The sequence below is a fragment of the Aythya marila genome, assembly GCF_965140915.1.
Source record: "Aythya marila genome assembly, contig: HAP1_HAP1_SCAFFOLD_193, whole genome shotgun sequence".
NCBI classification, from domain to species: Eukaryota; Metazoa; Chordata; class Aves; order Anseriformes; family Anatidae; genus Aythya; species Aythya marila.
Genome location: NW_028136875.1, coordinates 67,313 through 88,035, shown reverse-complemented (window position 1 = coordinate 88,035; position 20,723 = coordinate 67,313). Strand labels below are relative to the sequence as shown.

Below are 20,723 nucleotides of genomic sequence, written 5' to 3'. Positions count from 1 at the left end.
AGTCTGACCTTCGTGGCCCCGTATCTTTCGGAAAAAGGACGAAGGCTGCTCGATAGGGCCGAGCCACCTGCTTTCCTTCCCATCCCTCCTTCTCCATCCCCTATAAAACCAGCTCCAGGCAAGGGTTTGGTCACACAACGGGCTCAGCTCCGAGGTGATCACCACAATGCTGCAGCTTCTGCTCCTCGCCACCCTCGCCCTCTGCGGTAAGTCCCAGCTCCCAGGGCCCTTGGGCTCGTTAGCGGCTGACGAACCCTCATTACGATTAACCCCCGCTTGCTCTCGGAACGGGGGGGCTGCTGCCAACACCACCCCTTTGCCCGCAGGATGCCGCGCCGAGCCGGTGCCAGATGGGTCGGAGCGGGTGGTCGGAGGGAGCGAAGCGCGCTCGCACGCCTGGCCCTCGCAGGTGGGTCCTCGTGGGGAGCAGTCGGGGGTCCCAGTCCCCTCGTGGCCGCTTGGGGAGACCCCCACGCCTCACCCCACACCATGTCCCCCCCCCAGATCTCCCTGCAGTATTACTACAGCGGCGGCTGGCACCACACCTGCGGAGGGTCCCTGATCCAGAGGAACTGGGTGATGACAGCAGCTCACTGCGTGGATAGGTGAGCGGGCACGGGGGCCCCGACCGCCTCTAAAAACTGCCATTTTCCACCAAAAACCTTGCCGAGGGGAAGCGTAGGTTGACCCCACTCAAAGAGCAGCAGTTCTTGGGCGTCTTTGCTGACCTTTCTGGTAAGGAGGGCTGTCCCTGGGGAAATCTGCTTGTGTTGGTGATTCTCGTTGTGTTAACTCTCCAAATAATAATAATTTGGAACCCAACCCTGTGCTGCCTTCCCTTCCTGGCAGTGACATGACCTATCGCGTGGTTGCTGGTGACCACAACATCTACCAGAGCGACGGCACCGAGCAGGTCTTCAGCATCAGCAAGATCATCATCCATCCCTACTGGAACGGCAACGCCGCTTTGGGGTAACGCACCCGGGGAGGGATTTGCTGGGGGGAGGCAGCACAGATGGATTTTTTTTTTTTCCCGTGCACCCCTCGTTTCCCTATCCTGGGGGGTCTCTGCAGTGCAATTTGCATCCTCTCCGCAGCTACGACATCGCCCTGATCCGCCTGTCCAGCTCTGCCACCCTGAACAGCTACGTGCAGCTGGCGGTGCTGCCCCGGGAGGGAGCCATCCTGGCCAACAACTACCCCTGCTACATCACCGGCTGGGGACTCACCCGCAGTGAGTGCCACCACCATGGGATGGGATGCCCAAGGGAACATCTGTCCACAAATCCCACAAAAAAAAAAAAAAAATGCAAAAAAGAGGTGTGGGGGTAATCCTTTTTTTTTGAAGTCAGTTGAGGTCCCAGAGCGCAGAACGTGGGGTTGTGCTCCAGGTATGGGGCTCCCCGGGGCTGGATGCAGTTGTGCAAAAGTTTGGGGGCGTTTTGTGGGATAAGAGGTGCTCACTTCACTGCCTTGCAGCTAACGGGCAGCTGTCGAGCGTGCTGCAGCAGGCCTACCTGCCCGTCGTGAGCTACCAGATCTGCTCCACCGCATCCTACTGGGGCTCCACTGTCAAGAGCACCATGGTCTGTGCTGGCGGGGACGGCATGCGCTCTGGCTGCCAGGTAGGGCCCCAGCACCCTGTTCTCCCACCCGGCACCCCACCAGCACCCCCTCTCTGACGGTTCCTCCGTCTGGCAGGGTGATTCGGGCGGCCCCCTGCACTGCGCCGTGAACGGGCAGTACCAGGTCCACGGCATCACCAGCTTCGTCTCCAGCTTGGGCTGCAACTACAAGGGCAAGCCCACTGTCTTCACACGTGTCTCTGCCTACAGGAACTGGATATCCAGTGTAAGAGCAAATTCACAAATTTGTTGCAGGTCACGCTGCCTTTTCGGCAGCCTCTGGGGCGATGTTAGCGAGGCAGTGGGAGAAGAAGTAGATTTTGGGGGGGTTTCGTGGCGGTGACCCCAGCCCCGTGGTGCTTCTCCTCCCAGGTGATCGCCCAGAACTGAGCGGCCGCGGGAGGAGGACCCGAACCCCAGCCCAGGTGATGGACGAGGAGCGTTTCAGTCGGAGCTGTTTAACTCTTGGAGCTGGTGTCAATAAATTCTGTTCATCAAGAGTTCTGGCTGTTGTCTCTGTCCTTCAAGGCTGAGGGTGCTTTGTCCCACTCCTCCTGCATTTTTCCCAAACACACAGCGTCCTTCACCCTCCCATCTTTGGGAGCATCCCTTTGGCCAGGTCCCTCGCCTGCCTTGCACAGAGGCTCAGAAGAGATCCACAGGGAAGAAGCAACCAGCCCCGGGCAGCTGGAACGCCCCTGGGCCAAAGGGAAAAACCCTGAGCCCCTCTGGAGCAGCGACGCAGCGGGGGACAGGGCCAGGATTTCTCCCCGGCCCCAAGCTTTTTGTCTTCCAAAACTTCTTTGCACTGAGAGGGGACGGATGCGGTGTCTGCCTTTGCCTCGCCTAGGGCTGCAGGGCCAAAGCCCATTTACGTGCGTGCCGTTAGCACCAGGCTCACGGCGTCACGCCCCAGCCTGGCTTGGGGTGGGGAAAAAAAATAAAAAAATCAAGAGAATTGCAGAACTGACTCCAAAAGCAAAATTAAAACCCCAAACAGAAACTCGTGCCGGGGTTGCCACGGCTCGGCTGCGCCCGTGCCCCCCGCTTCGTCCCACCCTTGTTTTTCGTTTTTTTTTTCGGGGTGGCTCGCAGCGGGGGGTGCCCGGGTGCTCAGCGGATGCCTCGTTTCGAACTTCCGCAGCAAACACTCGACCACAAGTTGATGCCGAAAGCAGAAACCGCGCGGCAAGCTGCAGCCATGGCAGAGGGCAAGAGCGGGGGAGCCGGGCTCTTCGCCAAGCAGGTCCAGAAGCGGTTCAGCCGGGCACAGGAGAAGGTACGGCCCGGCCCCCCCCCCACATCCCTTATTTCATCTTCCCATTGAGCTTCTCCCAGGGTGAGGGTAAGGGTGGCACCGAGGGGCTGCTCTTGCTGGGCACCGCACAGCACCCATGGGTGCTCTTGGGGTGATAATTGGGGTACCTCTGCGTGCTCGCACGCATCCCTGGGCAGACTTCACCTTTGCTGCAAGGCTCTGGGTGTGCAAACTTTTCCCCAAAGCCCCTCAGGGTGATTTGGTAGCCTCAAAAAGCAGTTTTATTCCAAAAAAAAACCCAACATCTTCCGGTGCAGGCTGCCAGGCGGTGGGCACAGGTGGCACCAGGGTCCCTTGGGCTGGGGCCGTGTCCCCCTGTCCCTGGCAGTGACGGTGACAGCAGGGACCTGGCACCAGGGTGGCCCCCCCAGCGCTGCAGTAGTGGCAGGAAGCAGGGGGAAGGGCTGCGGAAGCAGGTCAAAACGGGGTGATTTGATGCTCTTTCGAGACCATCCCCTCTGTTGTGTTTTTTGTTTTTCCCCCCAAAAAAAAAGCAAGGAGCAGCTCTGCGGTTCCTGGCGGGGGGTCAGGGCTAAATTCAGCCCTTCCGCAGCCGTATCAGCCTGCGCCAGGCCCCGGTCGCTTCCAGGGACCAGCCTCTTCCTGGCCTCCCCTCGCACTGCGCTGCTGTGATGGGGAAGCTGAGGGTGGCCTTCATCCACGGCTCCTCCTCCTCCTCGCAGCAGCGTCACCGGTTCCCAGTGGGGCAGCGCCCAGGGGCTTTGCCTGCACCTGGATCCACCTGCAGGGATGTTTTGGGGAGCGCAGACCTGTAGGGTGTCATAAATGAGGGTGGTGGGGGCGCTGCGTTGGCCTGGCTCCCCAAAAGCCACTCTTTTCCCCTCAAAATAAAAACCACCACATTGTTTTGTGCAGAGGTTTTGCATCCCTAAGGCAAACCCCAGCCCAGGTGGGCTCCAAGCTGGGGCCATCAGGTCCTCAGGAGGGGCCCCCCCGGCCGGCAGAGCTCAGCCACGCTCCGTGCCAACGCGTTTCCCCTCTCCCTGTCGCAGGTTTTGCAGAAATTGGGCAAAACCGTGGAGACCAAGGACGAGCAGTTCGAGCAAAGCGCCTACAACTTCCAGCTGCAGCAGGTTGCACCGGGGAGCGGAGGGGACCTTGGGAGGGGGGGGGACAGGACAGGGCCACCCCGTGCCGTCCCCATGCCCACAGCCTCTTGAACTCGTCTCCAGTGGGCTTATGGCCCCCACCACCCCTGCCCATGGGGTGCTGAGGTTCTGTTCCCCCCCCCCCCATGCATTTGATTTGCAGAACGAAGGCAACAAACTCTACAAAGACCTCAAGGCTTTTGTCAGCGCGGTGAAAGGTAGGGCGCAAGCCCCCCGCCCGCGCCCCCCGAACCCAGGAAATGCAGCTCAGTGGAGCTGGGGGGGGGGGGGGGCCTGAGCCCCGCTGCCTTTCCATGCTCTGAATTTTTGCAACCCCCCCGCAGTGATGCACGAAAGCTCCCGGAAAGTGACCGAAACCCTGCAGGAGATTTACAGCGCCGACTGGGACGGCCACGCAGAGCTGAAAGCCATAGCAGAGGTGAGCCCCCCCCCCGGGGACAGCCCCCGCGGGTCGGGGGGCGCAGAGCCAGCTCCCAGGGGAGCCAGCCCGGCACATCCAGCCGGCGGGGGGGGGACACCAGGGGCTGTGCCCCCACTCATCCCTGTCCCCTTCTCGTCCCCGCAGAGCAATGACCTCCTGTGGGACGACTACGAGGCGAAGCTGGCCGACCAGGCGCTGCGGCTGATGGAGAACTACCTGGCGCAGTTCGGTGACATTAAGGTACCCCCCGGGGGGGGTGGCACGGCGCGGCACGCAGCGGGTGCTGGCTGAGCCCCCGGTGTGTGTCCCCCCCCCCAACCCCTCAGGAGCGCATCGCCAAGCGGGGCCGCAAGCTGGTGGACTACGACAGCGCCCGGCACCACCTCGAAGCCCTGCAGAACGCCAAGAAGAAGGATGAGGCCAAAATCGCCAAGGTTGGAGCCCTGCCCGGGGGGGTCAGGGGGGTCGTGCATCGCGCCGGGAACCCCACGGCCCCCTCCTTGCCTCCCCGCAGGCTGAGGAGGAGTTCAACAAAGCCCAGGCGGTGTTCGAGGACCTGAACAGGGAGCTGCGGGAGGAGCTGCCCGTCCTCTACAGCAGGTATCAGGCACGGGACGAGCCCGCTCTGCTCTGCCTAAATTCACCTTCTGGGGGGGGGGACAGGGCAGGAAACGCAGCCCCCACCCACGGTGCTTTGGGGACGTGGGGCTGTCACAGCCGGGAGATGGCAGCACTGCCCCCACCGCGGGGACAGCCCGGGACAGGCACCCAGGTCCCTCTGGTCCCCCCCTGAGGATGGGTGCTCGTGGCTGGGGGGGCTCCGCACACACACCCCCGCCGCCGTCCTCCCTCCGCCTCCACCCCGTTTTGTGTCCCGCAGCCGCATTGCCTGCTACGTGACCATCTTCCAGAACATCTCCAACCTCCGGGACATCTTCTACAAGGAGATGAGCAAGGTGAGGCCCCCCCCAAATTCCTCCCCCCTTCTGCTGGCGTCGCGCTGCTCGCTGCTGTCGGTGGTGTTGGTGGATGATGAGTGCTGGTGCTTCTCCCCCAGCCTAACCTGAGATTGGCAGCAGTCCTGGGGCTAGGAGAAAAGCTTTTTTATCAATTGATTCGGTGGTGGATAAATAGAGGGAGGGTGTGTGTGTGTGAGGGGGGGCTGCTTGCTTTGTGTTAATGTCAGCCCTGGGAAGTTGCACTGGGGTAAAAGCTTTTCCCGACTGCTGCCTCGAGAGCCGGGGAGAGGAAGGATGGGAGACGTGACTTCCTCGGCTGCTTTCCGGTCCCAAACCAGCCGCTTTTTAACTGAGATCTGCCCAGGGGCATGGCTGTGGGCTCCGAGCCCACACGGGGTTCCCAGGGGGGCTCTGATGGGTTTTCTCTCCTGCCCGTGCAGCTCAACCGTGACCTCTACGAGGTGATGGGCAAACTGGACAAGCAGCACTCCAGCAAAGTCTTCATCATCAAAGGCGTCTCCAGGTACAGGGGGAGGCTCATGCGGCTGAACCGCCCCCTCCCCAAGGGAGCAGATGGGTGCTGCAGCCCCCAGGCTCTGCCCGGGGTCCCTGGGGATGGACGAGCACCTCCCGGTGCAGGGCGCTGCGGTGGTGCTGCTGCACGCACCCAAGGGGGACCAGGCTGCGTTCGGGGGCTCACAGGGACTTAAAATCCCCTCTGTGCAGCAACCGGCGCTCTCTGGTCATCTCCTCACCCGTGAGCCCCCCAGCCATGTACCCATGCCCAGGGAAGGCACCGGGAGAGCCACCCAGCTCACCAGCCCCGCGCCCGGACTGGGAGCCCGTGCTGGAAGCGGAGACGGCCGCAGCATCCCCCGAGGACAGCAGCGACACCGCCGAAAGCATCTCCAACGGCCCCGCGGAGATGGGCGCTGGCGAGCTGGGTGCTCCCGTCCCTGGTCCTCCCCCAGCCTCCCCCGCGAGCATGGGGTCTGCGTCAGAAACCGCATCGGTCTCCAGCGAGGAGTCCCAGGAGCCCGCCCTCAGCCCTGAAGCTCCGTCCCCTGAAACGGGGGTGTCCAAGGGCACCGGGGCCCCTGGGCTCCCCAAAAGCCAGGCTGGGAGCCTCGCGTCTGCTGGTCCGGAGGCTTCAGGGGCTGACGGGGGGGTGCAGGCAGGAGCCGAGGGCATCGCCGCCTCCCTGGCCTCACTGATTTTATCCGAGGCGATTGCCACGGCCGCCAGCACCGCGCCAGAGGGGCCAAAAAGTGCCACAGAGGAGCCGGACGGCGCCGACAGCGAGGGTCACGCACGTCCTGACAGCTCGGGGGGCGACCCGCCGTCCCCAGCCAGCACCCACGGTGCCACCGGGCCCACGGCAGAGGCAGGAGGGTGCCAGCTGGCTGGGGCCGTGGCAGAGCACAGCGACTCGGAGGAGAGCGTGGAGGTGGTGGACGTGTCGCCAAAGGTGGCCAAAACGCAGGTGAGAGCAGCGGGGGGGGGGACGTGCCACGAGCTGGTGTCCCGAGGGGGCACGGGGGGTCAGGACGCCGTGCTGGGGGCTGCTCCCAGCAAATGTTTCCCAGCGGTTCCAGCCCCATCGAGGGGATTTGGGGCTGGGGGCGTGGAGGGGGGGGCAAGGGTTCGAGTCCCAGCCCGTTGCGTTGCTCATCTGGCTGCAGATGGGGCTGGAGCTGACCCTCGAGGAGGGATCAAGAGGCTGCATCCAGGACAGCGCCGCCCCCCCTGGCTCCCAGACTGAGGTGGGTGCAGCGAGGGCTCTGCTTCATCCCCACCGACCGAAGCACGAGGTCTCCAGCCCGGCGTCACCCCGCTCTCTGTGTCCCCAGGAGCAGGGGACACCCGGGACGCTGGAGCAGGACCCGAGCCAGGAGCCCCCCCAGGACCCCAGCGAAAACCTCACGTCCCTGTGAGCCCAGCGCCTGCGGGCAGGAGGGAGGGGAAGGAGCTTTTATGGGGCTGCCTGCAGATAACTTTGTTTAACCGTAACGCGCTTTACAACCCCCCCGTCACATCTGAAATAAAGGCAGAGGGCAGACACCGGTGCCTGAAAACGCAGCAAGAAGAGGTGGAATTTTCTGGAAAGGCGACCGAGGGCCGAACGTCGGCGCCAGGCATCTCGTCTCCATCCTGAGAGGCAGCTCGGGGGGCTGCAATGAGGCACAGCTGGAGCAGCCCACCCAAAATTGCCAAAAAGCAGAGCCTGGGGATGCCTGGGCATCATCTCCGGCTCACGTGGGGGCTCCCTGCCTGCGGGTTTAGGGCCGGATCCAGGTGGGATTTGTTTCCCCATTCTCCCCCGGCACCGCCGGGCTGCCACTGCGGTTTGGGGTGACTCACGAGGAAGGCGTCGGGCTGGTTTCTTCACGCCAGGCTGGCTGCTCCTCTCCCCCAAACCTTCTGCCATGCAGAAAAAGAGCCCCAGTTGGCCCTGAAATCCCACAAATTGAAGCAAACCCCGCTGGCCAAGCCCCGTGTGATGCGTGGCCGCTCTGGCGTGCACCCAAAGCGCTCGGGTGGCCACGGGGCTGCTGTGGGATCCCCGCTCCCTCGGCAGCAAGGGGTTAAGCGGGGAGGATTTGCAGCCTTTATCGTCGGGGCAGTGGAACTGGAAAGGTGAGGCAGGAAGGGGAAACGCCTGGGCTGTGCCCTGGCGAGGCTGCACAGGCAGCGGCGAGCGCACATGGTGCCGGCAGCCCCTCGCCCCGGCGCAGCGGGCACAGGTACGGGGAAACGTGGGGAGATTCGGGGTCCCGGGGGGTGTTTCTGCATGCGTGGGTTCGCGAGGCAAATGGGCACTCAACGAGGCACGAGGTCCTGCATCGGTGGCTGCCCCGCGGGGCTGCGGGGTGGTGAAATCGGCTGCAAGGGGGCCTGGCTGCCGTGCCGAAGCATCGCCGCCTCGATGGGTGCGCGGCCGCGGGATTTCAGCTGGGGAGAGGCTTCCCCGGGAGCAAACGGGAAGCGGAACGGCCTCAGCCCACCGCGGCGAGAGGCGGGAGAAGCTTAAACTGAGCTTAAATCAGCAGAAACCCGAGCAGAAGCCCAGCAGGGCGCTGGGAGAGCACGAGGCGCCGTTCCCAGGATGTAGCGCGGTGAGACGGGGCAGGGAACGGGGTCACCCGGCGGGTGTGCTCGCCCCAGCCTCTGGGTTCGGGATCTGGGGGCTGCGAAGGTGCCGCCGAGCATCCCCTGCACCCGCCTGCTCCCGAGCTTTTTGGGAGCTGCGGGACGGGGAGGGCTCTGCTGTGGGAACCGCTCTTGAGCAACGTGGAGGATTTGGCCAGCACGCAAGAATGAGGAAGATTCGGGTTGGGTTTTTTGGTAGCTTTTTTTTTTTTTTCCCCAAGTCCTGCTTTAAAAGCCCATGGAGCTCTGTAGGGATCCAGCGCGCTGGGGGAGCTGGGTCAGCCTGGCTGCAGCACGGCTCCCTGCGTGCCCCCGACCCCACACTGGCTCGTGGCCGCATCCTGCCCCCCCAAGGTACCCCCCGTGCCGCGATCCCCGCCCCGTTGGGCCCCCCCATGCCGAGCACGGGGGCTCCTTCCCGCGGTGCCGGTGCGGTGGGGAGGGATACGGGAGCGAGGTGGGGTGGCCGGGCTCCTGCTGGGATGCAGCACGGGGGGGGCTTTGCTGTAATGGTCGAGCGATGGCGTTTTCCTGCCGGGATCTCTTCCCAGAGCTGAATTTGGGGTGAAATGGGGCCGGGTGTGTGCTGGCTGCCTCGGTTATAGCTGCAGTGAGGTCTACAGGGAGCCGTGGGCAGCGCCGTGTTGATACAGAACCGAAACTTCGGCCAAACGCCTCGCAGGGACCCCTCTCCTCAAAGCACCCAGCTCCCTGTGCAGTCAGCAGCGGTTTTTCCTCCTTTCCTTGAAATCCCAGCAGTAGGTTCTTACGGAAATCTTATCCATCCCTCACCCCAAAGCAGCCCAAGCTGCTGCTGCTCCATGGCCTTGGGAGGCTGTGCGCTTGCAGGTTGTGCCCATGCAAGGCAGGTTCAGCCCCGGAGATGGGCTCGTTCCCAGCTCCTCCGCCCAGACACCGCTGTCGGCAGAGCTTTAAAGCAAATGTCCTGGTTTAAATGCCATGCAAGCTTCTGCGCTGGGCTTTGAAACTTTGTCCCACATCGCTGGGCTCAGACGGGTTTTTTTGCAAGGCTGGATTGCAGCGGCGGTGCCAGCGGGGCCGTCTGGTCTGCATCGCACTGGAGAAACTGGTTCTGTGCTCTCCAGCCCGTCCAGGGCTCGCCTGAGCCCGGGGCAAAGTTGTCGAGGTTAGGGCAAAGTTGTCGAGGTTGGGGTCCCAGCATCTCGGGGGTCCTGGGCCCCCATCCACTGAGCGGGCACGGAGCGAGCACCGCCACACGGCGCCGGGCAGGGGGCTGGGTTCCCAAATTCACCCTGCTGGCGGCTGGGCGCAAACCCTGCTGCTGTCAGGGCTGCTGTGCACGCTCAGGCTGAACAAGCCCCGGCCCGACAGCACTTTGAGTCACAAGGGCCCCCGGCAGGACAAGCAGGAGAGCAGCTCCCGAGGGCAGCGTGCCGCCGGAGGCTCGCCTGGCGTCTCCAACCCCCACGGCATCCCCACCGTGCCGGGGGGCCACATCCAGCAGCTCCCACTTTGGGCACGCGGCCAGCGCTCGGCTCGCTCCTGTGGTTCAATTTGCTTCTTTTTTTGTGTTTTGTTTTTTTTTTGGGGGGGGGTGATTTATTTGCTCCTGACATCTAGCGGCGTCTCTCCGCAGAGCCGCTGAGTCACTTGTGCCCGAGCGCAGGAGCCGTTGCCCTGGGCCTGCCAGCAGCAGCAGCGACCACTTAATTTTGGGGGCTGCCAAGGTTGTTGCTCGTCCCCCGGCACGCTCAGGAGGGAGCTTTGCAGGGGCAGAGTTTGGGCTGCAGCAGCTCCGGGTGCCAGAGTCGCGAGGTTTTGCAAAGCTTCGCAGGCAAAGGCAATCTGGCTCCGCAAAACTTACAACTTTTCAGAGCAAATTGCCAAACCTGCAGCCCCGTTCCCCAACGCACACCCCCTGGCTGGGATTCACGGCCCCAGCTCAGCTCCCTCCAACCCTCAGCAGCAATTCCTGCCCCAGCCTGAGCCTCCACCAGCCCCAGCAAAGCCCCAGCAGTTTCCCAGTTGTCCAGCACCATCGGTGCCCCTCGCAGACCCGCGCTGTGCCAGCCCCTGCCCCGCACGCTCACCGCTTTTCTTCCTTTTCTTGGTAGTCGTGAAGGAGCCCAGACCCTCGCCTGGAAGGAGCCGGCAGCGCCAGGGCCGATGCCATGGAAGGAGCTCAGCCCCCGCTAGCTGCAGGTAAGACCCCGGGACCCCTTTTGTGCCCCCAAATCCCCCAGGAGCCCTCGCCCGGGGCCGCTGCGTGCCCAGCGCGGCTCAGGGACGGCCTCGCTCCCTTTCCTCTCTCCCTCCCCGTGTCTGCAGAGGAGCTGACAACCCCAGGGCTGAAGAAGGCGCACACCCCCCCTCTGCATGAGGACGCCAACACGGCCGTCATCGCAGGTAGGGGCTCCCCGCCGCGACCACCCCACCGAGACCGGGCGGCAGCAGCTCCGTACAGACCCCCCCGGGGCTAAACCCTGCTCCTCTCCGCCTTTCCCCCCCCGGCAGTTGTCATCACGCTGGTGTTCATCACCCTGCTGACGGTCCTGGTGGTGATCATCATCTACCTGTACAGAAACAAAGGCAGCTACCTCACCTACGAGCAGCCGGCGGCCGAGACGGAGGTGTCGGTGCAGATGGAGGACGCCCCCTCCAAGGAGAAGGAGGAGTATTTCATCTGAGCCCCCCCCGGGTCCAGCGCGCGCCCCTCTCTTGCACTCAGGTCTGATGCCATGTGGCCTAAATCTCTCAGAATCTCGGATCTAGAAGCTTTTTTTTTTTTTTTTTTTTTTTTTTTTTTCCCTTAATTTATTAAGCAAACCTTTAAGATAAAACCAGGTGTGGCAGAGCACAGCCCGGCTCCGGCTGCACGCAGCCTGTCCTCCTCCCTTTGGTGCTTTCTAATACAGCCCAGTGACAAATGCCTGAAGAATTGCTCTTGTTGTTTTTTTTTCCTTATCTCCCAAAACAATTAAGTTATTCTGCTCTGGGTTGAGGGTTGGGGTAATCGGCGTGGCTCATTTCGAGGCTAAGGGGGAGAACGCTTGTAAAGCAGCCCGATCGATCGCCCGAGTCACGAGGGGCTGCTGGCACGGGCAGTTCCTCCTTTAAATCACCCCCCCCCAAAAAAAAAAAGCACAAACACAGAAGGAGGAAGTTTGCAAAATAGCAGCAAAGAGGAAACAAGCGAAGAAACCCTAAGGCGTGGGACGGGCAGGAGCCACGGGGGTTTACTGGAAGTCTAACAGCCAGTCTGCCACTTTATTCAAATTTTCAAAATAGTCTTTATTCTACTTTTTTTTTAGTATAAAAAAATCCACAAGTTAAGTGCACCACAGTGTATACAGAGAGATACGTAATGCTGAACTTCCATAACAGTCAGTTGGATGGTTAAACACAACATATACAGGACACAGATTTAGATTAAACTGAAACCTCGAGATAAAATATATTTGAATCTGATATTTTTCTTCATAAAACAAAACAAAAAAAAAAGAAAAAACACTGAGGATCCCTGAAATATTCTTCTTAACCCTACTAAGACTTCATTACACCCAAGTCATTTCTGAAGTATGCATTCGTAAAACAACCGATTAACCAAGCTAATTTGTGTGTTGATTGACAGTTGCTACACACCCTTGTGCAGATGGTGACCAGCCTCTCTGTTTGAACAACAGCCTTAAGGAGTTTTGGTGTCAGGACACCGGGTTGAGTTCAAAAAAAAAAAGAGGAAAAAAAGAGTTGGTTTATTAAGCATCGTCCTAAAAGCCCAGTTAGCATTTAATGAAATGTTCAAACATGAGTTGCATTGTGTTTCTGGCACCAAAGCATGGCTTTGATTAGATCTAATGTGCAAAGAAATCCAAGATTACTTGGAGTGTACAAAAGAAATCCCATGACACACGCCAGCTGCACGCCTTCCTGGAGGGGAGCGAAGGGCGACGGTGAGCACAGAGCGCCCCGAGGGATCCGCTCTGCAGTGAGGTCAGGAACGAAGCAGCGCCGAGGTGCCCCTGGTGCGGGGGGGGGGGGGGAAGGTGGCCTCGCTCCCTGCCCAGCACCTCGGCTTCTCTGGAGGGGAAACCCCAAGGTCTGCGGGGCTGGCTCAGCAGGAACGCGAGGGGAAGGGGTCGCGCCCTGCCTCCAGCTCGCCCCCCTCGCCCCTCCCCAAAGCAGCCGATCAACAAAGCTCAGCGGCAGCGCTGCGAAACGCGAGGGAGAGGCTGAGGGCTGCCTTGGTTTGGGGAACCCGTCTCTCCCCCCCCCCCCATCTCAGCAGAGGCCCCGCTCAGCGCGGGGGTCCTGGCCAGGAGGAGACCTGGCGGCGGTGTCTGCTCCGCAACCTCGGGTTAATATGGACTAAAGCAGTTACATCGTGAGAAGTGCTGACGGTATGTGATGTCTTCCCTTACACAAACGTAGCCCCCCACCCCTTCCCGCTCCCCCCCCGGCCCCTTTCCTTCTTCACCAGATGGTGTAGCCGCCGTCCGAGCCTCCCAGGAAGAAGTTCCCCTTCCGCTGCGTCACCAAGACGTTGGCTCCCTGCATGACGGCCAGCTGGGCGGCGTTGGGGGGGCACCCGGGAGGGGGGGGCTGCAAAAAAGAGAGGAGAAGGGGGCTGGAGGAGCGCCGCAGCTCCTCCTGGCACCCATCTGCAGCGGGGTGCGGGCACCCGGCACCTGCTGCTGGTGGCTGCCAGGCAGGGATCGGGGCCAGGGGGGGAAACGCTGGGCTTCCACACCCTGCCCTCTGCTTTTCAGGGGTTAGGGTGAGGGGTTTTAGGGGTTAGGAGGCTTTTTGTGTGCGCAGAGGAGCAAAACCCTGGCGTGGTTGTGAGTCTGAGGAGCTGCAGGGCAGCGGGGAGTGAGGGTGAGCTGCAGCCAGGTCGCTCAGCTGCTGCCTTGCCCCCCTCCGGGGCACCTTACACGCCTTACAGCGTGGCTCCCGGGCTGAACTGGGGTCTGCGAGCAGACGGAGCCCCGGAGCCACACGTTGGCAGCTCTCAGCTGAGCTCAGGGACAGCAAAACCCCCCGCACGAAGGCAGGAGCCCCCTCGTCTCCCCAAAACGCGATGAATTCGCTCTGCTCACAAACCCAGGCTCGTCTCCGCGCGCCCCTACAGCAGAAGCAGGTGGGTCCTGGCCGTACTCACCGGGATGCTGGCCGTCCCGCCGGCCCCAAACCTGGCTCCAGCATCAAAGCCGCCTTCCACGAGCACCGTGGAGCCGGGGGGGTACACGGGGCCCACGGGGTAATAGGCCATGGGGACGGAGGAGCCGATGGGACCCACGGCCACGGACTGGGCCACGGGCAGGAAGACCGAAGCGCCCGGGTACGCCGCGGACATGGTGGGGACGGTGGCAGCCCCCAGAGGCACGAAGCTGGGACGGTAAAGCTGCAAAAAAATAAAAATAATAATAATAAAAAAAAAGAAAGCCACGCAGGCAGGTTTAGAGCTTGATGACTCCCCACACCCACCTGCTTACTCAGAGCAAGCCCTGAGCTAGACTTTCACCCTCCCGCCCGCCCAGGGGAGCGCTGCCCCAGGGGATTACTTGTGGGTGTCCCGGGGGGGGGGGCAATTTCCCACTGCTGCTGCTCGGGGCCAGGTCCCCACAGCCCCCAGGAGCCCACCCAGGACGTTTCCACGGACGGGTTCGTGGCTGGGGATCCCCTGGGCTCCAAGGGAGGCAATGCCCGGGGCTGTGATTCAATTCGAGCTGGGGCCAGGGATAGGAGCAGCAAACCAGCCCCCCCGGTTAAAAATAATAATAATGATAATAATAATGATAATAATAATAATAAAAATAATAATTAATAATAATGTAGCCAGGGATTGCTTTTTTAGGAGGAATCACCCCCACCTACCTCGGAGTACGCGGGCGGTGCGTCCGTGTAGGGCGGCGGCTGGGGCAGCGGCAGGGTCTGGGGGTACACGGGGGGGTTGGCAGGGGGCTGCACGGGGTAGGCGGGCTGGGGGGGGTACTGCCCTGCGGGGAGAAAAAACGACATTCAACCCGAGTCAGAAACACGAGAATTCACCCCAAAACTGAAATGCGCGGCGGAGCGGCACCGGAGGGGGCACCGAGACCCCTCCCGGGACCCCCCCCGGGTCACTGAGACCCTCCCCGGGGGGAGCAGCGATGGCCGTGACCCCCCCCCGGGGGTCCTCGGGGCTGCCCGGGGGGGTCCCAGGGTCTGGGGGCAGGGGGAGGGCAGGACACGGAGCCCCCCCCCCGCCCCTTTTATTTTTGGGGGGCCTCGGCTGCCCCCCCCGCCGCCCCCGGGTCCCCAAATCACCCCGGGGGGGTTTCCCCGTGCCCCCCCCCCACATGACGTCATCCCGACGACCCCCCTTTGCCCCCTTCCCTGCGAAGCGGGTCCCCGATGACGTCACCCGGGGGGGTTCCCTGACGTCACCGGGGGGGTCCCCACTCCCTGCCCCCCCCCCCTTTTTAGGGTTCCCCCTCCCCGTCCTGCGGGGTCGTCCCAGGGACCCCCCCGTTACCTCACTCGCCCCCCGTGACGTCATGCGGAGATCCACTGACGTCACCCGAGGGCTCCCCCCCCCCCCCCAGCGCTTAATGCCCCCCCCCGCCCCTTACGTCACCGGGCTTCACCCCCCACACACACACCGCCCGGCACACAAGGGGTTAACGGCCCGGCCGAGCCGCGCGGCGCCATGGCAACCGCGAGCCCGCCCCCCCGCCCGCCCCGCTCCCATTGGTCCGCCCGGCCCCGGCCCGGCCGCGCGGTCACGCGCTGCGGCGAGGCCCTTAAAGGGGCCGCGGCCCCGGGTAGGGGGGGCGCCGGGTGGGGCCGGGGGGGGGGGGGGTCGCGGCGCGGCCCGGTCCTTGCCTTTGCCGTTCATGGCGGCGGCGGCGGCGGCGGCGGCCCCGTCCCGGTCCCGGTCCCGGTCCCGCTGTGCCCGCGCCGCGCGCGCTCCCGCCTGCCTGTCACTGCGGCCCGCGGGGGCGCGGGGGGGGGGGGCGGGGGCAGGAAGCGGCCGCTCCACGCCCGCTGTGGCGTCACCGCGCGCGGGGGCGGGGCCGAGCGCTCTTAAAGGGGCCGCGGCCCCCAATTTACACCCTGTTTGGGGGGGGGGTCACAGGTTGGGGGAGGGACCTGAGGTGAGGGGGGGCTTTGGAGAGAGCCCGGGGGTAAAAGGAGCCGGGGGGGGGGGGGGGGGCAGGGATTAAGGGTTGGGGGGGGGCAGACTTGGGCTGGGGGGGTCTTGTATGGCTCGGGGGGGATTTGGGGTGGGGGGGGTCAAGCAGCAGAGCCCAGGGTTTGGGGGGGGTCACCCTGTATAGCCCAGGGTGATCTGGGGGGGGTCACCCTGTATGGGTATGGCCTGGGGTGATTTGGGGGGTGACCTAACCCAAAGGGGCTGCCCCAAAACGTGTCCCAGGAGTCACAGCGATGTTTGGGAGCCTCACTCCAGTGCCACAGTGTTCCCGGGGTCCCAGTTTCCCCAGTGACACTTTCCATGGCCCTGTGGAGGTGTCCGGGCCCAGTTATTTAATACCAGCCCCATTCAACAAAGCCCCGGCATCCGCCTCTGATCCAAAACTGGGCTAGGGAACGAGAGTGAGGATTCCTGTGAAAACACTTAACAGATTTGGTGGGAGTTTAGGGCTGATTGCCGCTCCAAAAACCTGTGGGAAGTAATAAACTGCTGAAGATCCAGGAGCAGAAGGTTCAGCCAGGGGGCTGGAGCTGCGCTTAAAGCACGGTGCAGTTCCTGTGTGTGAAGTCTTCCTTTAAAAATAAAAAATCAAATAAAATATATATATAGTAATGCGTATGGGTGGCAATAAACGAGCACAAAAAAGAAAGCCCTTTCCATTTCTTTTGTGATTTTGATGAACTTTCTGGCTGCGTTTTGCCCAGCGTTTGAGGGCACAGCCCCCTTTTTCAAGCTCGGTTCCAGGCATCTCAATCAACAATATCATTGTTCTCTCCCAATTTAAGCGAGCCTCTCATGAATAATGTACCGGGTGCCTGATGAATATGCACGCTGGCTGGTGTGCCTGGGAGGGCTTCATAAATAATTCATGCCCAGAAAATGTTCTTCACCTTGTAACAGTACAGGAACTGTAAAAAAATATTTACCCTTTAAAGTGGGAGAGAAGATGGCTTGGAACTTGCCCGTGGAAATGCAGAGCGAGGGGGGTGAGAGCAAGGGAAGGGGAAGGAGCTGCACTGCGAAGGAGATTTCCAAGGGACCAAGCCCTGATGTTTTCTCTCCAAACCCAACCCTGCAAAGCCCTGGAAACTGCTGGAGCAGCCGAGGGTTAAGGCTGTTCAGCAGCTCCTGGTTTATTCTAAGAAATGTACCTTTTTCTGCTCCCCTGATACCGTTATAAGGAAAACTTCCTTGCAGAGGACAAGTGGAAATGCTCTGCGTGGTGTGAAAGGCGAGGAGAAAGCGTTTCCAGCCAGCAGAGCTGGGCTTCTCTGAAAGCACCAGCCTTCAAACGCCCTGGGATTGTTTTAGTTGTGTTTTTATCACCCATTGCCTTCTTTAAGGGTCTCTTTGCGACTCCAAGAGGAAAACTCCCATGAAATCCCAAAGCTGTGTAAAATCAGCTCGCGGTTCTTCACGCCGTGCAGCCCTGGGATGGAAACCTGGAGGAGTTTTGGGATGCCTGCCCACGGACTTTGCTTCCCAGGCTGGGCACAGCTGGAAGGCGAAGGGGCTGCTGCAGATAACACGAACCAGATAACGCCCAGACGCTCGGCTCTGTGACCTGGGAGAGCAGAGGCCTGGGCTGGGAGTCCTTATTTACACAGCACGAGGTTGTTTAACCGCTATTAAAAGCAGAGCTGGCTGGGGTAACGTCTGCTTAAAGCCTAAAAAATCCACTGGTGATATCCGTGGCCTTAAAATCAGAGCTGTGGTTGTGAAACTTTGCTCATGTGAGTAACTGGGGGCAAGAGGTACTTTGAGACAGTGGGCACGCTATGGGTGCAGGCCTGTAGTTAATTATATAAAAGCAATGAATAATCATTTGCTAATTATTTAATGGTGTCTTCCACCTGGAGAAAATCCTGCCCTTCCTCCCCCTACCACTGAGATCGAGGGGATTTGTACTTGGATTTGCCAGGACTGGATTGCGTCCAACACAACAAAGTGGCCTGGAAAAAAAAACATGGAAATTTTAGAGTCTATTTCCAGCTCTAAGGAGAAAAGCAGAGCAAAGGCCGGATCTATTGGAGCACCAAAGAAATCGAGTGCTTAACTCAGGTGTGTGGAGGGTTTGGGGGCAGCAGGAGTCGCTTTGCAGTGCGGAGGCCAAAATAAAATCTGGCTCCCTTTTTCCTGCGCTCCCAGTCATTAAGTTCTTGGAACATCTGGACGAGGCTGGTTTGTGGTATGCACGTCCCTGGCAGGGCTGGAAACCTTTCCGCAGCAAATTGGATGTGCCAGAAACAGTTGGGTCAGGTGCAAACCCTTCTCTAACCCATGGCTGCGTGTGATGGGAGCAGCGAAAGAAGCATGGGCAAGAAAGCTGCGATGTTAATTTGGTCACCTACCAAGAGTTCTCGTCGGCAGAGCGAGCTCTGGAACAAAGGACACATTCTTGCAGTCAGCATTTTAGTTTTGCCAGCTCTTCCTGTCAAACAGTTAATTAAAATCCACCCCCCTCTCCAAACAAGCTATTTTCCTGGGGAAAAAAAAAAAAAAAAAAAAAAAAAAGCTTTTCAGCACTCATAAAATCAATTCCTCTTCAAGAAAAATTAAAAATGCAATGTGCACCCTGTTCCCCGTATGCATTATATTAAGCAGTATGCCAATGTATGTAAATGAGCCTGCAATTCAACTCGATGGAGGTATTTAAATATTCATAATCACAGCACAGCATATGCAAACCAGGCTCTCAGCAGAATTGCGCTGCAGTCTCAGATAGCAGCTGTATGCAAGTGAAGATGCTTTCACGTATCCAATTCGGTTTTTAACGAAAATGTGGCTGGTGCCGGCTGCCCGTTTGCAGTATTTGTGGGCACTGCCTCAGCCGGGCATGGAGCTGTTTAATTCCTGTTGAATGTGAGCGTGAGCCCCCGTGCCCCCTCGCTGTCTGCTGGGCTCCTCCAATTTGGTGTTAACCAGCACAAAATATTGCCATGGTGTGTTGCAAGATGAGGCTAGCCAAGGGTAGGTTGCAGTAATTCAGGAAACCGTCCTGTACACCCAGGAAGGGACGAGGGGCAGGATTTTAGCCTGGGAAGAACCACCCGTGGCATTTACGCTTTTTTTTTTTTTTTTTTTTAACAACAACCTAATACAAACTTCAAATTTTTTTTTATTTATTTTTTTTGCATTCATGGGACGATCAGAAGTGCATTTTGGATAAAAAAAAAAAAAAAAAAAAAAAAGTTATGAAAATCTTACAATGGACCGAAAAAGCCGTATTACAAGACAAAATATAAACCAGCCCATTGGCTTTTTCTGCAAGGACAGACGGAAGGTGTAATTCTTCCAGCTAACATAGACGTGAAAGAAAAATAATTCAGCCTTGTCAAGCCGTGCTCATTTTTAAGCGGCACCAATAACTGAGATGCTAAGTTGGAGATTTTGTCTTTGTTTTCCTCCTTTTTTCCTGCTGGGAGGTAAGAAGAAAGTCGCAATTTAAAAAATTGTAAAAGACACAACAGGCAGGAGAATACACTTCGCTGCCTTTCCTTTTGATGATTCCAACCAGGCTGTAATTGGTCCGTAAGTTGGCTTGAAAAGCCACAGAATTGCACCTGTGCTCCTAACGAGCTTTGCAATTACAGAAATAGTTTTCCTCCTTCTTTTAATTGCGTGGTGACAGGGTTCACGTTGCACCTGAGTTCCTTTTGTGTGCCTTTCCTCGCTCCTTCCCCCGGCACCCCCCAAGCCTGGGTCCCCCCGAGCTGGCAGAGGGGCCCGGGGACCGGCACAGTTTTGGGGCACATTGCACGGCTCTGCACAGAGCTGAAACCGGCCGGTAGGATCCGAGAGCCTCCGGTAGCCTTGTTCCCAGTCCCGCAGCGGGCAGAAATCCAGCAGTGACCACAGCACAGGCGCTGGCACCGACCCCACACCCCATACCCCTGCGCTACGTGGCCAGTGGGCGCGAGCAGCCACGAGCATCCTCGCTTTTGCCCCCTAGGACAAAACTTCCCTCCCAGAGCAGCCTCCCAAGGCTCCGAGCGGGTGCCCCGAAGCCCCCCGACACCCCCCAGCCCCAGGGAGGGGAGGCTGCGAGAGCCGAGCGTGGCTCAGAGCTCAGCCTCCTGCATATTACGGCGGGAGGCTGGATCTGAGGCTAATGCTATGCCGGGAACATGGAGCCTCTTGAATTATTACTGGGGCTTCCCCGGGCCTCCAGCTCCCTCCTCGCAGCCTCGGCGAGGCTTTTTGGGGTGGTTTTGGGGCAAAGTCCTCGAGCCCTGTAAAGGGTTTGGCCCCGGGGTTTTATCCCGAGTCGCAGCCCCCAAAAGGAAAGTGGCAAACGGGGGGCACCCTGTTTGTGCTGCCCCCGGGGAGCTGCGCGTTAATGTGACAATTAATTTCTGGTGATCAAATGCCGAATTAGGGCCACGGCGAGCTTGCTCGGAGCCAGAGGGATTGAGGGGTGGTGCAGTGCTGGGGGGCTCCCCAGCTCTGCAGGGGGACACGGCTGCTGGGGGGTTGCAAAGGGTGACCCCAAAGCGTGGGGGGAGGCTCAGGGGTCTCAAGGTTTGAGGGGCTGCGGTGCGGTGGACTTGGGGGGCTCCGGTTTGGGGGAGCCCGGACTTTGGGGGTCTCAGGGCTCGGGGAGGGGGGCTCTGTTTTGAGGGAGCTGTTAATTTGGGGGTCTCGGGACTTGGGGAAGGGGCTCTGTTTTGGGGGAGCTCTTAATTTGGGGGTCTCGGAGCTCGGGGAGGGGGCTCCGTTTCGGGGAGCCCTGACTTTGGGGGTCTCGGGGCTGGAGGGGGGGGGGCTCCGTGCGCCCCCGGCGGCGGCGAGCAGCGTGGCAGCCCGGGGATGCGGCAAAGGCCTGCGCATAAATTATGTTCATGACGCAGCAGCTAAAAAATCCCACCGAGGGAAAGGAAAAAAAGAAAAAAACGAAAAAAAAAAAAAAATAACCACCAAAACCCCCCAAAACCCACCCCAAC

At 60.2% G+C, this 20,723-nt stretch overlaps 4 protein-coding genes across 4 annotated transcripts; 3 read left to right on the top strand and 1 right to left on the bottom strand.

The window, feature by feature from the left end:
• The first annotated feature begins 94 nt into the window (after window positions 1-94).
• Window positions 95-2,125, top strand: CELA1 (chymotrypsin like elastase 1). Its single transcript, XM_082785747.1, has 8 exons — window positions 95-206; window positions 327-409; window positions 505-605; window positions 850-972; window positions 1,098-1,234; window positions 1,480-1,625; window positions 1,702-1,851; window positions 1,998-2,125. The coding sequence occupies exons 1-8, from the start codon at window positions 167-169 to the stop codon at window positions 2,013-2,015; spliced, it is 798 nt and encodes a 265-aa protein (XP_082641873.1). The 5' UTR covers window positions 95-166; the 3' UTR covers window positions 2,016-2,125.
• Window positions 2,126-2,632: 507 nt separating this feature from the next.
• BIN2 (bridging integrator 2) lies at window positions 2,633-7,526 on the top strand. The gene is made up of 12 exons (XM_082785748.1): window positions 2,633-2,904; window positions 3,957-4,037; window positions 4,216-4,270; window positions 4,397-4,491; window positions 4,639-4,734; window positions 4,821-4,928; window positions 5,009-5,094; window positions 5,375-5,450; window positions 5,894-5,976; window positions 6,180-6,936; window positions 7,136-7,216; window positions 7,304-7,526. Exons 1-12 carry the CDS (start codon window positions 2,746-2,748, stop codon window positions 7,385-7,387), a joined length of 1,761 nt encoding a protein of 586 aa, XP_082641874.1. The 5' UTR covers window positions 2,633-2,745; the 3' UTR covers window positions 7,388-7,526.
• A 761-nt stretch (window positions 7,527-8,287) lies between these two features.
• SMAGP (small cell adhesion glycoprotein) lies at window positions 8,288-11,692 on the top strand. Its single transcript, XM_082785746.1, has 4 exons — window positions 8,288-8,569; window positions 10,700-10,787; window positions 10,914-10,991; window positions 11,100-11,692. The coding sequence occupies exons 2-4, from the start codon at window positions 10,757-10,759 to the stop codon at window positions 11,270-11,272; spliced, it is 282 nt and encodes a 93-aa protein (XP_082641872.1). The 5' UTR covers window positions 8,288-8,569; window positions 10,700-10,756; the 3' UTR covers window positions 11,273-11,692.
• A 169-nt stretch (window positions 11,693-11,861) lies between these two features.
• On the bottom strand, window positions 11,862-15,571 carry DAZAP2 (DAZ associated protein 2). Its single transcript, XM_082785745.1, has 4 exons — window positions 15,450-15,571; window positions 14,460-14,581; window positions 13,744-13,986; window positions 11,862-13,184 (listed from the first exon to the last, which is right to left on the bottom strand). Exons 1-4 carry the CDS (start codon window positions 15,460-15,462, stop codon window positions 13,056-13,058), a joined length of 507 nt encoding a protein of 168 aa, XP_082641871.1. The 5' UTR covers window positions 15,463-15,571; the 3' UTR covers window positions 11,862-13,055.
• Between the last annotated feature and the right edge of the window lie 5,152 nt (window positions 15,572-20,723).

Bases quoted from the DNA above. Each gene is read 5' to 3' on its own strand.
- BIN2 (XM_082785748.1), top strand. From the start codon at position 2,746: ATGCCTCGTTTCGAACTTCCGCAGCAAACACTCGACCACAAGTTGATG. The intron at 4,038-4,215 runs GTTGCACCGGGG...TTTGATTTGCAG, and splicing joins ACAACTTCCAGCTGCAGCAG to AACGAAGGCAACAAACTCTA. The intron at 4,735-4,820 runs GTACCCCCCGGG...CCAACCCCTCAG, and splicing joins CGCAGTTCGGTGACATTAAG to GAGCGCATCGCCAAGCGGGG.
- CELA1 (XM_082785747.1), top strand. From the start codon at position 167: ATGCTGCAGCTTCTGCTCCTCGCCACCCTCGCCCTCTGCG. The intron at 1,235-1,479 runs GTGAGTGCCACC...ACTGCCTTGCAG, and splicing joins CGGCTGGGGACTCACCCGCA to CTAACGGGCAGCTGTCGAGC. The intron at 1,626-1,701 runs GTAGGGCCCCAG...TCCGTCTGGCAG, and splicing joins GCATGCGCTCTGGCTGCCAG to GGTGATTCGGGCGGCCCCCT.
- DAZAP2 (XM_082785745.1), bottom strand. The intron at 13,987-14,459 runs GTAGGTGGGGGT...ATTTTTTTGCAG, and splicing joins CACCGCCCGCGTACTCCGAG to CTTTACCGTCCCAGCTTCGT. The intron at 13,185-13,743 runs GTGAGTACGGCC...TCTTTTTTGCAG, and splicing joins GCGGGACGGCCAGCATCCCG to CCCCCCCCTCCCGGGTGCCC.
- SMAGP (XM_082785746.1), top strand. From the start codon at position 10,757: ATGGAAGGAGCTCAGCCCCCGCTAGCTGCAG. The intron at 10,788-10,913 runs GTAAGACCCCGG...CCGTGTCTGCAG, and splicing joins TCAGCCCCCGCTAGCTGCAG to AGGAGCTGACAACCCCAGGG. The intron at 10,992-11,099 runs GTAGGGGCTCCC...CCCCCCCGGCAG, and splicing joins CAACACGGCCGTCATCGCAG to TTGTCATCACGCTGGTGTTC.